This window comes from Trichechus manatus, unplaced genomic scaffold, assembly GCF_000243295.1.
Source record: "Trichechus manatus latirostris isolate Lorelei unplaced genomic scaffold, TriManLat1.0 scaffold00034, whole genome shotgun sequence".
NCBI classification, from domain to species: domain Eukaryota; kingdom Metazoa; phylum Chordata; class Mammalia; order Sirenia; family Trichechidae; genus Trichechus; species Trichechus manatus.
The window spans coordinates 7507666-7524088 of NW_004443970.1; the positions used below are offsets into that span (position 1 = coordinate 7507666).

The 16423-nt window shown below is 34.4% G+C and overlaps 1 protein-coding gene across 8 annotated transcripts in view; it reads right to left on the minus strand.

Moving 5' to 3' along the window:
* The window catches only part of TBC1D19 (TBC1 domain family member 19), a 187668-nt gene that overhangs the window by 107428 nt on the left and 63817 nt on the right, over positions 1-16423 (minus strand). For 6 of the 8 annotated variants that reach the window (XR_002823879.1, XR_002823880.1, XR_002823877.1 and 3 more), the window contains 6 exons: positions 15223-15286; positions 14159-14205; positions 10776-10886; positions 6968-7040; positions 2008-2046; positions 356-468 (listed from right to left, as the gene is read on the minus strand). Coding sequence is in view for 2 of the 8 variants with exons in the window: in XM_023730229.1 (XP_023585997.1) it covers positions 356-468; positions 2008-2046; positions 6968-7040; positions 10776-10886; positions 14159-14205; positions 15223-15286 (447 nt within the window). In the remaining 6 variants the exon portion in view is untranslated. Of the gene's footprint in view, positions 1-355; positions 469-2007; positions 2047-6967; positions 7041-10775; positions 10887-14158; positions 14206-15222; positions 15287-15602; positions 15682-16423 lie in introns of all 8 variants that reach the window. The other 2 variants (XR_002823882.1, XR_002823883.1) reach the window with 1 other exon arrangement.

Consider the following 16423-nt stretch of genomic DNA (forward strand, 5'->3'; position numbering starts at 1 on the left):
CACATATACTGAATTGTCCCTCTTTATTTCTGCCTATTCTACCGTCCCAGTTCTACCATCAATTTTCACTGTTCTAAATTGTCAGACTCCATTTTTCAAACTTTTACTTATTGTTCTGTTGTGCATATAAATTCACACAATGTAATGAATTATTAATAACAAAAAATTTTGTCAAGCACACAGTAATTAAATTATATGGTAATCTTGTCTTAGAACCCAAAACTACAGTGAATTTGAAAATATGAAAGGGGGTAAATACTAAACTAAGAAACAAATGTATATCTATTTTGAATAACTGATCTTTGAAAAATAAACATCAATAGCTCATATTTGACCCATCCTTTTTTCTCCTTACCTCAGATTGACCGGAAATATTCAAAATGAGAGTCCACAATTCAGCTCTCAGTGCTGTGGGACTTCCTTGTCTGATATACTGTTGAGCAGCAGCACTATCTTGTTCTTCTAGAACTGTCAGAAACATATTAAAATCTCATTAGAAAATCTGTGAAGTAAAAATAACACTAAAATGTTTAATTAAAACTCTCTTGGGAAACTAACATTTAGTCTTCATAGCTAACATAATTACATCATTTCTTGACAACTCTTTTTTTATTCTCTGAATTTTGATGTGGCCCTATTTACAGTCTTACAAGTTTCAAGCCTTAAGCTCTTCTATCTTCTACCTAGTCTGATAAAAGCTTTTTAATGTAGGTACCTTGAGTTTACTTTAACTATAGCCCATGGATCTGAAATTAGTGATGTATATATGGATAATTTTTGGATTCCATGATCAAGTGAAGTCACATCTACAAAACCCCAAAGTTCTTAAGCATATTCTACTAATCCATGAATATTCTAGTACGTGGAAGTAGTATTGTATGTGAAGTATAATGTCTACAAATTATTATAATGTATACAGAATTAAGATGTCCATTCTATTAAATGGCTTATTAGCCAACTACCTAAATTAACAGAAATAGGGATTTTTGAAAGACATAAAAACAAAAAAGATCTGATAAGTTTTAAAGAAAGCCAAAAATTATTCTTAAGCAGCCAAGTTCACAAAATTAACACATTATCCTTTTGCCTTCATTTTCATTTCCTTTAATGAAAACATCAGCTATTTAAACTGGAAATAAAGACAGGAAAGAAAGAAAGGAGGAAAGAAAGGCAGGCAAGACAACTGCTGATGTTTGTCTAACAGAACTGTTTTCTTCTTAAAAACCAAGGGAAAATAACTTGCACTAAATGAAAAAGACATGACCAGAAGAAACAAAGGGACCATATTAAATAAAAGTGATGAAACATATTCTTTAATTTGCGGTTGTATTTAGCGAAAGAGTTACATCATACAAATGAAATCTTTTAAATAAATACAATTTTGAAAAATTGAACTAGGCAGCTTGGCAACTGACAGTATAATTGCCATAGAAGGTTCATTCTGACACAAAGACTTATCTGCACTTCATATTTCAAAGACAAAATAGGAGTTATAAAACAAGGGAAAAAAATCTTCAAGCGATAGGGAAATATTATTCCACAAAACACTAAAAGCTGCATTAACTATTAAGTTTTACCATTGTGAACAGTCATCAGGAAGCAGACAGTTACATTTTCTCCTCACGCAGGAGCATATTCCCATTAACGCTAACGAGAAGCGTGTGGGTACATCAAACAGAAAGCCTGCCTCTTTGATTTTAAAATTAAATTCTATTGCTGAATGGATTAAGCTAGCCATTCCTAAGGAATGTGTATCTGAATTTATTATTTCCTTTTCAGTGAACCAGCTGTGTATTTTTGTATCTAACATTTATTGATAAAGCCTACATGATGCATTTCCCCTCCGTATAAAGGGACCCATTATGTTATCTACATGGTTAAATATTATTCTTGTTTAAGTTTTTACCTTTTCAGAGATTAAAGTTAAGTTCAGGGTATACGATACAAACATTTACTTATGATTATACAATTTTTCAGAAATTATAATTAAAACAATCAAAAGCTTACCTTTTTGCCCTATACGTACATGCTCATTTTCAAAAAGTTCTAAAAATGTTAAAAGAAAATAAAATTATTAGGCACAAATATGATCAGCTACATATTTGTACACACAATCTCAGATACATTTTTTTCTAGTATTGATACTTTAAAGTATTTTTAAAGCTGAATGGCACTATAAAAAACTAGAAGAATATTTATCTTTATATGTAGAAAAAAAAATTTTCTAAGCTGTTTAAAATTTATAGCAAGTAAAAGAGAGTCAAGTAAGTTAATAAGAAGAAAAAATTGATAAACCAATTTTCCTTCTAATTAAAATAAAACAGAGTATCTTCTCCTAACACAACAATCCTTCTGTGTCCAACATCTTTCATTTTTTTCTTTTAATAAAAAAAAGATCAAAACTTGTTGACAGTTTCATTTGCAAAGCCCCACCTCCTCTCTAACCTACCATTAAAGTATATTTAGCAAAAGCTTAATACTATATAGATAAAATCTCATTATACAAACGCCATTTTAAGATTACCTGGGGAGGTTAATTTTTTTTTTTTTTTTATTATGTACCAATCATACTGGCAAAAGATTCACAAACTAGACCATATTTAAAATAAAAACAACTAATGTTCATCAAAAGACACCATTAAGAGAGTGAAAAATAAGCCACAGAGTGGGAGAAGATATAGCCAGCAAAGAACCCCTATCCTGGTAAGTAAACAAAACAGACAGACGACTGTCTTACACAAATAGGCAAAAGACTAGAACAGGTTCTTCACAAAAGAGGAGATCCCAAGGGCCAGTCAATAAGTATATGAAAAGGTGCTCAAGCACATTAGGCATGAGGCAAATGCAATTAAAACCATTAAGAAATACACACCACAATGGTTACAAATGAAAAAGACCAACAATTCTAAATGCAAAGAATATGGAGGAAATAGACCTCTCATACAAGCTGGTGGGAGTGTATATTAGTACAACCATTTTGAAAAACTATTTGGCAATATCTACTAATGCTGAACATATGCTTAACATATGCATATTGTTGTTAGTTAAGATGGAGTCAATTTCAACTGTGGTGACCCCATATGTGTACAGCAGATCTGCTCCACAGGTTTTGAAGGCTGTGACCTTTTGAAAGCAGATTACCAGGCCTGTCTTTGGAAGCACCTCTGGGTGGGTTTGAACCACCAACCTTTTGGCTAGTAGTTGAGTGCTTAACTGTCTGAGCCACCCAGGGACTTCCAAATATATGCATATCCAATAACTCTTTAGCATATACCCTTCAGAAATATACCATATACAAACCAAGATACATGTACAAGAATATTCATAGCAGCATTATTGGTAATAACCAAATAGTGGAAACACTAGAATCAACAGTAGAATGGAGAAATTGTGGTATATTCATACAATGGATATCAATACAGCAATGAGAACAGATGATTTATAACTACACACAACACTACAGACTTCATAAACAATATTAAGCAAAAGAGGTCAGACACAAAAGAGTACACACTGTATGATCCATTTTTATAAGTTTCAAAAATAGACAAAACTAATCAATCTATGATGTTAGAAGTCAGGACAGCAGTTACATGAGAAGTAGAAGAGTATGGAAGTGTGTCTGAGGGAGTTTCTGGGATGTTGGTAATATTCTTTTTCTTGATGTGGTTGGAAGTTACAGAAATATGTTCACTTTGTAAAAATTCACTGATCTGTACACTTAAGATGTGTGCACTTTTCAGTGTGTGTGTTATATTTCTATAACAGTTACTTAAAAATTAAAAAAAATAAAAAGATTATGAAGCCATGAGGGAGAAAACATTTAGTTCTTCTCCCCATTCCAGAGAATATCAGTTTCTCACCTTCCTTCCCAACTCCTCCTCACCTCCTTAGAAGGGAGGAGCTGCTCACTGGATATGTGAGATTCCAGCACAGTAATTAGACAATCTTTTCTAATAAATGGGATCACTGTGAGTTAAAGGTTATGAACTTACATGTGACTCAGTAAATAAATAAGCTGCCTGGCAATCTGGCAGCCATCTTGGTACTTGCTTTTCTTCTAACCAGAATGCTCATGCCAGGCACTTTGGAGTTCTTATCAAATATGGCTCAGTGGTTTTTGGCTATTACAAATCCAAGAGAGGTTTAATCTCTATAATCTACAGGAAAATCCAACACCTCTACAACAAAAAGATAAATAATCCAATTAAAAAATGGGCAGAGGAAATGAACAGACACTTCACCAAAGTAGACATTACAGCAGCTAACAGACATGAGGAAATGCTTACAATCACTAGCCATTAGAGAAATGCAAATCAAAACCACAATGAGATACCATCTCACCTCAGCATTACTGGCACGTAACAAAAAGACCAGAAATAACAAATGTTGGAGAGGCTGTGGGGAGATTGGAAGTTTTATGTACTGCTGGTGGGAATGCAAAATGATACAACCATTTTGGAAAACAATATGACACCTCCTTAGAAAGCTAGCAATAGAAATACCATACGATCCAGCAATCCCACTCCTAAGAATATATCCTAGAGAAATAAGAGCCATCACACGAATAGACATATGCACATCCATGTTCACTGCAGCATTGTTCACAACAGCAAAGAGATGGAAACAACCTAGATGCCCATCAACAGATGAACGGATAAACAAACTATGGTACATACAATGGAGTATAAACAATGATAAAGAACAATGATGAATCTGCGAAGTATCTCATAACATGGATGAAACTGGAGGACATTATGCTGAGTGAAATAAGTCAATCACAAAAGGACAAATATTGTATGACACCACTACTGTAAAAATTCATGAAAACGTTTACACACAAAAAAAACAATCTTTGATGGTTACATACTAAATAGACAAGTGGTAACTTTGGTGAAGGGTAAGACAGTACACAATACTGGGGAAGCAGCACAACTTGTACAAGGAAAGGTCACGGAAGCTCCATGGACACATCCAAACTCCCTGAGGGACTGAACTGCTGGGCAGAGGGCTGTGGGGACCATGGTTTCGGGGAACATCTAGCTCAACTGGCATAACATAGTTTATAAAGAAAATGCTCTACATTCTACTTTGGTGAGTAGCGTCTGGGGTCTTAAAAGCCTGTGAGAGGCCATCTAAGATACTCCACTGGTCTCACCCCTTCAGGAGCAAGGGAGAAGGAATAAAACAAAATACAAGGGAAAGATCAGTCCAAAGGACAAATGGACCACAACTACCACAGCCTCCACCAGACTGAGTCCAGTACAACTAGATGGTGCCCGCCTACCACCACTGACTGCTGTGACAGGGATCACAACAGAAGGTCCTGGACAGAGCTGGAGAAAAATGTAGAACAAAATTCTAACTCATAAAAAAGACCAGACTTACTAGCCTGACAGAGACTGGAGAAGCCCCGGGAGTATGGCCCCCAGACAACCTTTCAGCTCAGTAATGAAGTCACTCCTGAGGCTCACCTTTTAGGCAAAGATTAGACAGCCCCATAAAACAAAATGAGATTAATGGTGGCACAACAGCCCAGGGACAAGGACTAGAAGGCAGGAGGGGACTGGAAAGCTGGTAATAGGGAACCCAAGATCAAGAAGGGATAGTGTTGACACTTAGCGGGGCTGTTAACCGATGTCATAAAACAATATATGTACTGACTGTTTAATGAGAAGCTAGTTTGTTCTGTAAACCTTCATCTAAAGTACAATAAAAAAAATTTTTTTAAATAAAGTACAATAAAAAAATATGCATTATACATCAATGAAGTTTTTTAAAATGGTAACAATACATACTTCTTAGAGTTCTGAGAGGTTAAAATGAGAAAATTCACATGTAACATATAATATGTGATCAATAACTTGATACTGTTAACTACTGATACTGTCAATTATTGATACTGTTAACTATCATTTATAATGTTATTAATATAGTGCTAACTCCCTTATTTTATAGAGGAGGAAACAGACCCAGAGATATAAAGTTACTTGTCCAAATTACAGTCAATTGCAGAGGGAAGACTGGAACATCCCCCTAGCCCCTTTTCTTGGCCTCCCAAACTCTACAATATAGGCCTCCCATATTCTAATTCAATTTTTACTTCCTTTTTATGATAACTATATACCAACCTTGTCTTTTACTATGCAAAAAAAAAAGAAAGAAAGAAAGAAAAAAATCAGGGAAATTATCTAGATACTTAGGGTTTAAAAGACTAATCTTATTTTTTATTGTACTTTAGATGAAGGTTTACAAGACAAATAGTTTCTGATTAAACAGTTAGTACACATATTGTTTTATGACATTGGTTAACCACCCCATGACATGTCACCACACTCCTTTCTCAACCTTGGGTTCCCCTATTACCAGCTTTCCTTTCCCCTCCTGCCTTCTAGTCCTTGTCCCTGGACTGTTGTGCCCCATTAGTCTCATTTTGTTTTATGGGCCTGTGTAATCTCTGGCTGAAGGGTGAACCCTGGGAGTGACTTCATTACTGAGTTAAAAGGGTGTCTGGGGACTAAACTCTTGGGGTTTCTCCAGTCTCTGTCAGGCCAGTAAGTCTAATCTAAAAGATGCTAATTTTAAAACCTACATTTACTCGAGGTTGATGCCAGAGTTCATTTAACTTAGTGATACAAAAAATAATAAAAATAGTGGTGGCCAGTAGAGGGAAATTATGAGTGTTGCCAATGAAGATTTTGCCAACAAAATGATTTCTGTATGTCTAATAACTTTTGAAAGTTATTTTAAAGACCTTCAAACTAAAATACTTATAAATCCAGCCCAACTCTGATAATTACAACATACAGGATTTTATTACATGATCGATAATAACCCAACAAGAGGCAAAAAGCATACTTAGTTTTCAAATATAAAAAGGATACTAGATTAATTTGGAAATGGCAAGACAAACCTTAAACTCACTTTCTTCATCATTAATTATATGCCATATGGTTGAAATACTAACCAGGAGGCACTTGTGTAGAATCATCTATACCCAGTTGTCCTGTATTTAAGCTGAGTTCTACGAAGAATTCTTTCTGAAAAATAACATATACAGAATTAACATACACCACAGGCTTTTCTATACATTAAAAATCACCTTCACCTAAGCATCAGCTTAAGTAAAAATCACAAGGTAAAATAAGTCTTTGCTTCATTCAAATATCTGAAAAAGAAAAGGGCATTTTAAACATCTAGTTAGTAATACAATAGTCTACAAGTCAGGAGAGGAATGATCATGATTCTTTTCACTACAGGTATACTGTGTAACCCTTATTGTTTTCATGTGAAATAAGCATGAATGGGAAAGATATAAGCTTTTAGGAAAAACTAAAATATATAAGGGGAAAAGAAACTTAAAAATAAAATAGTTCTCTGACTGTAGAGCCGTTAGTGTTATCTTTCTTTCCCCTAATTTTCCCTACTTAAGAAAAGTTTTTACTTTGATGCCTTCTGACCAGTATGAGTACTGCCATCACTTAAAAAATTATTTTTTATGTAGTCCCTTATTGTGGCAGATGCACCTTATCAATAAGGTAAGGATTAACTGTCCTTTTGAATAAAGAACTGTAACATTCAATCCTTTCCTGAAACACACACACGTACATGTGTACATGCACATACACACACAGTATATGTACCCACTGCTGTCGAGTCAATTCTGACTCATAGTGACCCAACAGGACACAGCAGAACTGCTCCATAGAGTTTCCGAGGCTATAAATCTTTACAGAAGCAGACTGCCACATCTTCTCCTGTGGAGTGGCTAGTGGGTTCAAACTGCTGAGTGCTTAACCACTGTACCACCAGGGCTCCTATACTATATGCAGCATTTATCAATTTTATCTCCTAAAATCATTGTCTAAAATTACCAATATAATTCTTTATCTGTGCTTTCTATTGTACTGTATTTCATTTAGCTCTTAATAAACTAAACACTGCAAATATCCAAGACAATTTTTAAGTAAAATTGGGCTATCAAATACTCTGCTAAAATTAGGATAGATTAGATTTATTCTCCAGACTTCCTCTCCTTATCTAGTAATGTCTACAGAAAGTAATCATGGTGTCTGGTATTTTTAAAATATATACAAGGCCCACATTATTCACATTATTTTTATTCCCTAAGTAATTAAATATTTCTATTAATATTTGCCTCAGTGTTTCGTTACTATTCTACTTGGTAAAACCCTACTTCCTTCTCTTTAAAAAAATGGGATTAGTTTTTAATCCTTCCCAATTATCTGTTATTATTGAAGTCAGTGATTTATTAATGTACCTCATGAGACAGTTATCGTTTCACACATTACATTTTTGTACTGATTTTAAATAGCCAGCGCTGTTTCGATTTTTTAACTAAACTTGATTTTTTATTTTTATAAAAAGTACTGCATCCTATGTTACCAATTTTTAATGACTAAAGAGATTTATTTTTTCCCCAATAAGCTTTATCTTCATACTACAGAAGGGTTAAACTTAGGTCCAATAAACATTTCACTATTAGGTTCTGTACTCAAGATGGAGAATTTTCCTTGTGCTAAGACATGTTAAGGTGCATAAGCAGAACTCTGATAATCCATCTTCTACTTCATTGTTCTGGACTATTTTTCATTCAAAGTCAGTAGACCTGGGCCTTAATCTCAGATTTCCTTCAAAACTCACCCAAGACATCGTGCCTTTCTGGGAGCATCATGCCTTCTGGGAAGTCTTCCTTAATAGTCCAGGCTGATACAAGCAACTTTCTAAGCTCACGTATCACCACATATATCATAACCATATCGAAATTATCTTTTTACTGTCCTTCTTCCCACCAGCCTGAAGCTCTTGGAAAACAAGGACTTTCTCTTATACGTATTTGCACCCCTAGCAGGGTCAGATTATCCAATAAACAAGGTAAGCACGGGGCTTACCTTGCCTACCAGATTGTATGTAATGAACAATTTCACATTTTTTCACCACAACAAAGATTCTGCTTCTAGGTATTGCTGGCATCTGTCTCTCTCCCAACCCCACAGCACCTTTCTACAGAATAAAAGCCTCTTTTCAAATTTACAATCCCTGACAGGAGTGGATGATCCAGTAAGCAAGGTAAGCAAGGGCTTAACTGCGCTTACTTACTCATCTGTAGTGAACAATTGGTGGGAAATTGCTCATTAAGGTTAGTAAGTAAGCACAAGCAAGCCTGTGTTTACCTTGCTTATTGGATAATCCACCCCTCACCCCCAGTACTTAACATAGCGCCTGACAGGTAGCAGAAGGGCTCAATAAATATTGAACCACACTACTGAGTTCTAGTCCCAATCTGCGGCCTCCATGTAACTAAATTAGTAAATAGGAATTAGTCAGCAACTTCACTTTAATGAATTTTAGTTTCAACACATTTCCCTTTAACATGGACTAATCCACATAACATTATGAACTAGGTTTAATGGCCATCCATTGTAGGATCACAGAACTCACTGAACCTCACCAAGTTAAATACTCGTATTGACAGATCAGGGTCAAAGACAGACTATGCATTCTGGAGTCAGAATCATTGAATGGCAAGGCCACATGATGCAGGGAAGGCAGGGACAACCATCCCTAATGACTGCAGGAAGAGAAGAACTAATCAGACTCTTTGCAGGTATAGCAAGGATTCCTTGAAAATCAGTCACAGGCTTTTGGTTCTCCAATAGCTAAGAATGCATCCACATCAGCTCAAAAGTCCCTCTCAGAGAGTCAGACAGAGGTATGATTAGTCCCACTCATGCACACACCAAACCTTTTCCTACATTATCCTTTCCCTACTTCTTTACCTAGCAAACTCGTTATCATTATTCCAGACCCAGAGCAAATGGCAGTAACTCTGAGAAGACTTCCCCACCACTTTCAGAAGACTGCCACTTACTCTTCTGTACAGCCATAGCACTTTGTACAAACCTCTAATGAGACTTCAAACACTTTTTTAAGATAACTTTTTAGAAGTTAATTTTATCAAAGTTGTAGTAGCTATATACTGTGTACAATGTTCCAAGTACCATTCTACATGTTTTACGTATCTTAATTTCTTTGATTTATACAACACTCATATGTGGTATTATCATTATCCCTATTTTACAGATGAAGAAACTAAGGCACAAGGAAGACAAATAATTCACCAAGGTCACATAGCCAGTAAGTGGCAGAGCCAAGATTTAAACCCAGGCTGACTGGCTTCAGGGGCCCTGGTTAAGGGGCACAGGGGTTAAGTGTTTGGCTGCTAACCAAAACATTGTCAGTTCGAATCCACCAGTTGCTCCTTGGAAACCCTATAGGGCAGTTCTACTCTGTCCCACAGGGTTGTTATGAGTCAGAATCAACTTGATGGCAACAGGTTTTTGACTGGCTTCAGAGTCTAGTCACCTTACCATAACGCTATTCTGCCTTTACATGCAGCAAACAGTTTAAGTCGAATCAGCTAAAAGACTTATACCAACAACAAAACAGCAATTTCCTATCTTATACCCTCTTCCCCAATACACACACACACATACACACACACACAATCATAACTGGCCCACTACCCAGAGACAAACCACTTTTAGCTTTTTCTTCTGGTAGCTTCATATTTCCAAGTAACTAAGGTATATTGTAATTTCTTAATTGACCAGTTTCAGGTATTATCTATTGACTTTATATAATAAATGAGGATTTTAGCTCATGTTTATTTTCTTTCCCTTCCTCTGTCATCCCAATATAATTATATATTCATTCCTGATATGTTAGCTTATGTTTAAATTTCTCTTACTTACCAATTCAGGGATGTCTTTTACTTTCAGAGGAACTTGGATTAAACCCAAATGAGTCCTGAAACTAAGAGAATCACCATTTTCATAATTTGGGTTGCGAAGATTAATTAATACCTTTAAAAACAAATCCAACAAAATTGGTTAGTTTCTTTATACTATGTTTACACTTACAGTGGTGTTCTTGGTGTATCACCACAAGGTGAAAAACTATTTGAGGTTATGGATATACTTTAATTACATTCTAAAACAGCATAAAGTTGTATTAAAATGTTAACATATAATACTATAAACATACTTTTAATTAGGATGATTTTAATATTCCCAACTGATGATCTACCATATAAAATCTCTAAAAAGGTAAGAATTAAGTTAGAAATAAGAACATTTGATGGTAAGAAAAAAATAAAAATTGCTTGATTATAATATTTCACCAGGGAAGTTATACAAATATATAATATTGCTTGATTGTAATATTTACCAGGCAAAATGTTAAACCCAACTCTAACCTTTAAAAAAAAAAAAATCAACAAGACTTTGAGAAAGACGGTGGAGTAACATTGCAGGGTATCTCTCTGAATGTAACTGACAAGAAATAAAAGAAATTTTAGAAGCAAAGCTAACAAGTAAGACTATTTACATAATTTTCCAAAAATAAGCAAATAAAGAAGTGTTAAATATTTTCATCTCCTTTAGCCTAGAAATCTCACTTCTATAATTGGTTCTATGGAATATGGTACCAAGGAAATAATTAAAGATGTTTGCAAAGATAGTACAGAAAGAATGTTAATGAAGTACTGTTTATAACGGAAAAATATGAAACAACTTAAATATCCCAGCAGAGGGAATTATTTAAACAAAATTATGGCTAATTCATATAATACAGTATAATATGCCTCCATTTATATATGCGATGTAGGTAGTGACATAAAAAATTCTACAATACATTATTAAATTAAAAAATATATATAGCAACTATAGTGGTTATGGCTGTGTGATAGCATTGTGGGTAAATTTTCTTTAAAATTTTCTCCTTATGTATATTTTCTTATTTTTCTAATAGTTAACATGCGTTTTTCTGGAAAAAAAACATTTAAAAAATATTATTAAACTGAAACTCTTGAGGGACAAAGGAAATCATCAAGAATCCAGTAAAGTAAATGATAATGACCAAAACACTATCATATATGAAGACCACATTCATGAACTGATGATAACTAATGGCTGATAAAATAAAATGTGTTATAATGCCAAATGATTTTCCTAAAATTGCATACACTATACTGAAACTAAAAATATCAATTTTTTTTAAAGACTTAGCAGAGAATCGACAGTGTTTAATACAGACTAACACAGAACAGGACAATTTTAGCCTAATTACACAAGTAATAGTCTAATTATACAGGAAACTCACAAATATAAAAAATAGAAAAAGGAGAAGAAACTGACTGTACACATAACATGAAAGAGAAATATTAGTAATGCAGAAACTATAATCACAGAAATAATTATAGAAAATGGTTCTTGATTTAAAGGAGAATCTCAGTGTGAATAATAAAAGGATTCATTCTGCAACAGTCCTCAAAGAGACAGATGTTATAAGCTATTAAAGAGAAAACATAAAGATGATCATTTAAGAATTACATGAAATTTATTCCTTAAATACTAGAAAAGAGAAGAGCTTGGGAGAAATCTTTAATAAGCTAAGAGAAACAAAGCCATCCATAAAGGCAGTTGCTGACCAAACTAACTTCTCATCAACATTATAATGAGACTAACTACAACCTCAAAAGGTCTGAAATAATTTCTAGCAAAGTTTATGCTGGTAAAACTGGTATCAGAGACAAGAGGTTCAGGAAAGAGATAAAAGTAAAATTTGAAAGATTTCATTCATTCGTTTACTCATTTATGCAACAAGTATTTATTGAGCAACTAACTATGCACCAAGCACTGTTCTACCTGTTGGGATACAGCAGTTAAGGATAGGGTTAAATTGCAGCTGGTTTCCGGTAGCTCTATGCTTATATTCAGGGATACCTAGAAGTCTGGTAGCGAGTAGTGACTCTTGGTCAAGATAAGAATGAAACATACTAGCTAATCATTTATAATGTGCTATTTAAAGTTCAAAACTCCCCTGGTGGTACCCACACCAGGCTGCTTACAATGTTTATTGAAATGTGTAAATTGATGGCTTACAACTGAAGTAATCAGTGGGGTATAAAAGATCCTTCAGAAATCTCGTGCCTTGGCTCCTAGGACCAAGTATCTCAAATGTATCTTCGCTGTTCACAACCTCAAGATAAAGTGCTTCCTGTGCAACTAAGAAAGGGCCGTGGATGCTACACTTGGAAGTTCAGATCTCTTTGCGTTTGCATGTGCTTTCTTTTTCTTGCTCAAAACAAGCCCGATACGGGTTGTTAGTTACCATCGAGTCCATTCTGACTCATGGCAACTCCATGTGGCTATACCTGTGAAATCTTGTGAGTCTTTTCAGTTATCTGACCTTGTGTAATTATTGCAGGAGTGAATAAAAGAGCTCTTGCCCCTGTAGAGCATCTATTCTAATAGAGAAGACTGGAAATAAGCAAAATAAAATGTACAAATGCTATGGAGAAAAAGCACAAAAGGGGTATAAGGAGCTCCAAATAGGGGGAGAGGGCCTTGCTGAGAAGGTGACATTTAAGAAAAGGCATAAGGAGTGAGGGGACATGTAGGCAGGTAAAGAACTACAAGGCAGAAAAAACAAAAAGCAAGGACCTTCATATGGGAGGAAGCCAAGGAAAGCAAGAAGCCTAACGTGGCTGGGATAGAACGAATCAGGAGGAAAGTAATAGGATATGAAGTATGAGAGGTAATTGAGTATCAGATCAAATAGGGTGTTTTAGGCCACTGTCATAACTTTGGAGCCCTAGTGTCACACTGGTTAAGTGATATAGCTGCTAACCAAAGGTCAGCAGTTCAAATCCACCAGCCACTCCTTGGAAACCCTATGGGGCAGTTCTACTCTGTCCTCTAGGGTTGCTGTGGGTTGGAATCAACTCGACAGCAGTAAGTTTTGGTCATAACTTTGGCTTTCTAGTAGAATAAATAAGATGGGAAGTCATTGGATACCAGAAGAATGGCTTATTCTGAACACCTCTATGTGCCAGGCAGCAGGCTATAGGATTTACAGTCACTATTTTTCAATTAAAATCTCCCTAATTGATTTACTTGCCTCTAATCTTTCCACATTCCAATGTTATTTTTCCAAAAGCAATTTCCAAACACAAATCTGATCATGTTATTCCACTGCTTAAAATCTTCAGTGACTCTGCCTGGAGATACTCTAATATCATCATTTCTTATTTCCTTATTAATATACATACATATATTTATCCAGTAGCACTTACCTCAAGAAAATCCTTAGGTGCATAAACAGGTCTGAAAAGGCTTAAATCTAAAATTAATAAAATACATCAAAACAAAATTTCAGTTAATATATGTAGGCTTATTAATAATAAATGTTATTGATTCTGTGCAGATAGATTAATTTAAACATTTGCTGAGTCTCGACTATTTGTCCTACATTGTGTTAAGTACTGGGGACACAAAAAATGAAAACAGTCACTCCCCTTGACATCCTAGATGACATAATTCTAGAAGTAATTAAGAGTTGAGTTGATAAATTTGCAACAGGTTATGAATGAATTAACAAAACAATGTTAAACGTAATGTAAAGATTCTGTATGACAATTCTCAAAGTACTCAGAATATAAACAATGCATTCTTAATGAAGTCCTCTCATTGTATTTTATCGAACTATTCTGCCTTTTGAACTCCTATAACACACTGTTTCCTCTACTGTGGCACTTATTTATTGACCAACTGACTATACATATATTTTTTTTTAATTTTATATATATATATATATACATATATATATATATATTTAGCAGTGGTGGAGGAGGCGTGGTGAGGGGTTATGTAAATGTCTATACAATTAATAGACATCTATTTATCACAGTAAGTAAAATATGGTTGGCATCATTATATGATTGTAAAGTTGACTAGATTTTAAACATTAAAATGAACCAAATAAATTCTTAAAAACATTTTAGAATTCCTGAAACTTATGTTTCACTACAAAACCTATCTTTAACACCTCCACGTAATTAAAGTCTAAAAAAATTATCTTAATTATAAGTCTCAGAAATCCAACGCATAAACTAAATTTTCATTCATAAAAAATGTTTCTAAATGCTGATTTAGAAAAGGATAAATGATTAAAATGCTCTCAAAATAATAGCAAAACTGCAGAGTAGAAGTTTAAGCAAACAACAGACAGGATAGTAAATTAGTGGAGCAGAAAGTTGCTATCCTTCCAAAAGAATTGTTAATTTTGTTATTTTGGATCTACAATTGAGAAGGCAATTCTTCTCCCAGTACTAGATTTTGAAAAATGTTCTTTATATACCTGGTTCATCAGTTCCCATTTCATTCCATTTATTGAGAAGTTCTTTCTGTTCTCCAACTGGTCTCTAAAAAAAGTAATTTTAAAATTGGTTTCATTTTATGAAGTTTAGCAATGCAGCTGAAAAACAAGAATGAATAACTTTTCTAAAAGTTTAAATAAACTACCACAACATAAGCAAAAAACAATTTCATTACACACAGTGAACTTTTTTTGGAATTACACTGCAATTATTATTATTTAACTATTACATTATATCTCAACTCAATGGCTCAGTTAGAATATGGGGCTAATGAGTCCAAGAAAAGAAGATAAATGATCTTTACTGGCCAGTAAATTTCACAAAGAAAAACTGCTCCTCAGCCACACACTACATGTCTTACCCCATCCAGCAATCTCAGAAATGCATCACAAGGGGGACTGGCCAAGAGAGTGTGACTGTGAGTCAGTAGCATCATCTTCCTATATGAAAGACAGTATATTATACAATACTACACTTGTAGACAGTTTTTCATATAAATTTCTCTTGTTTTTACACCATTCTTCTGGTGACTCTGGTATATTGTCCTTGGATATTGATATTGTCCAAAGTACATCCACTATAGTCTGTCCTACAGCAGGGAATAAATAGCAAGTAGGAAGAATGAAGTGAAGGCAAACTTGTCTCTCCTACTTGTGAGCAGCTATAAAGAACCCAGAACATCCCTTAAGTAGCCTCTCTATCCTTTCCCATCTCTCCCCTCTCAAAGCCCAGAGTGACAGATAAATGTTCAGTATTAGATCTAAATAGAATTCCAGTTCTGCAAAGAGGAGACAAATCATTCCTTTCGATCCCTATTTTAATATCTAAAAAATGGTACCATATTGGCTATTAAAATATCATAGTATATCTGAATTCCATCTCTGATTCTACTCCATCTCCATCCATGGAATATGCTATAATGCTAAATTAGCCAAAAAGTAAAGACACTAAAGGTAATCAGAATCTTTAAAGTGTACTCATAAACTTTACAGTCAAATGTTTGAATAATCAACACTGTAGAGTCTTACTTTATTTCTATCTATTATCAAGAAATACAGGCTTATTACAAAAAGCATTACAGCATACACAATAGAAATCTATATATAATGCATCCACATTATATTATTGGTCTTACAGGTTTTTGTTTCAAAACAAACTGACATACTAATAAAAAAAGATAAA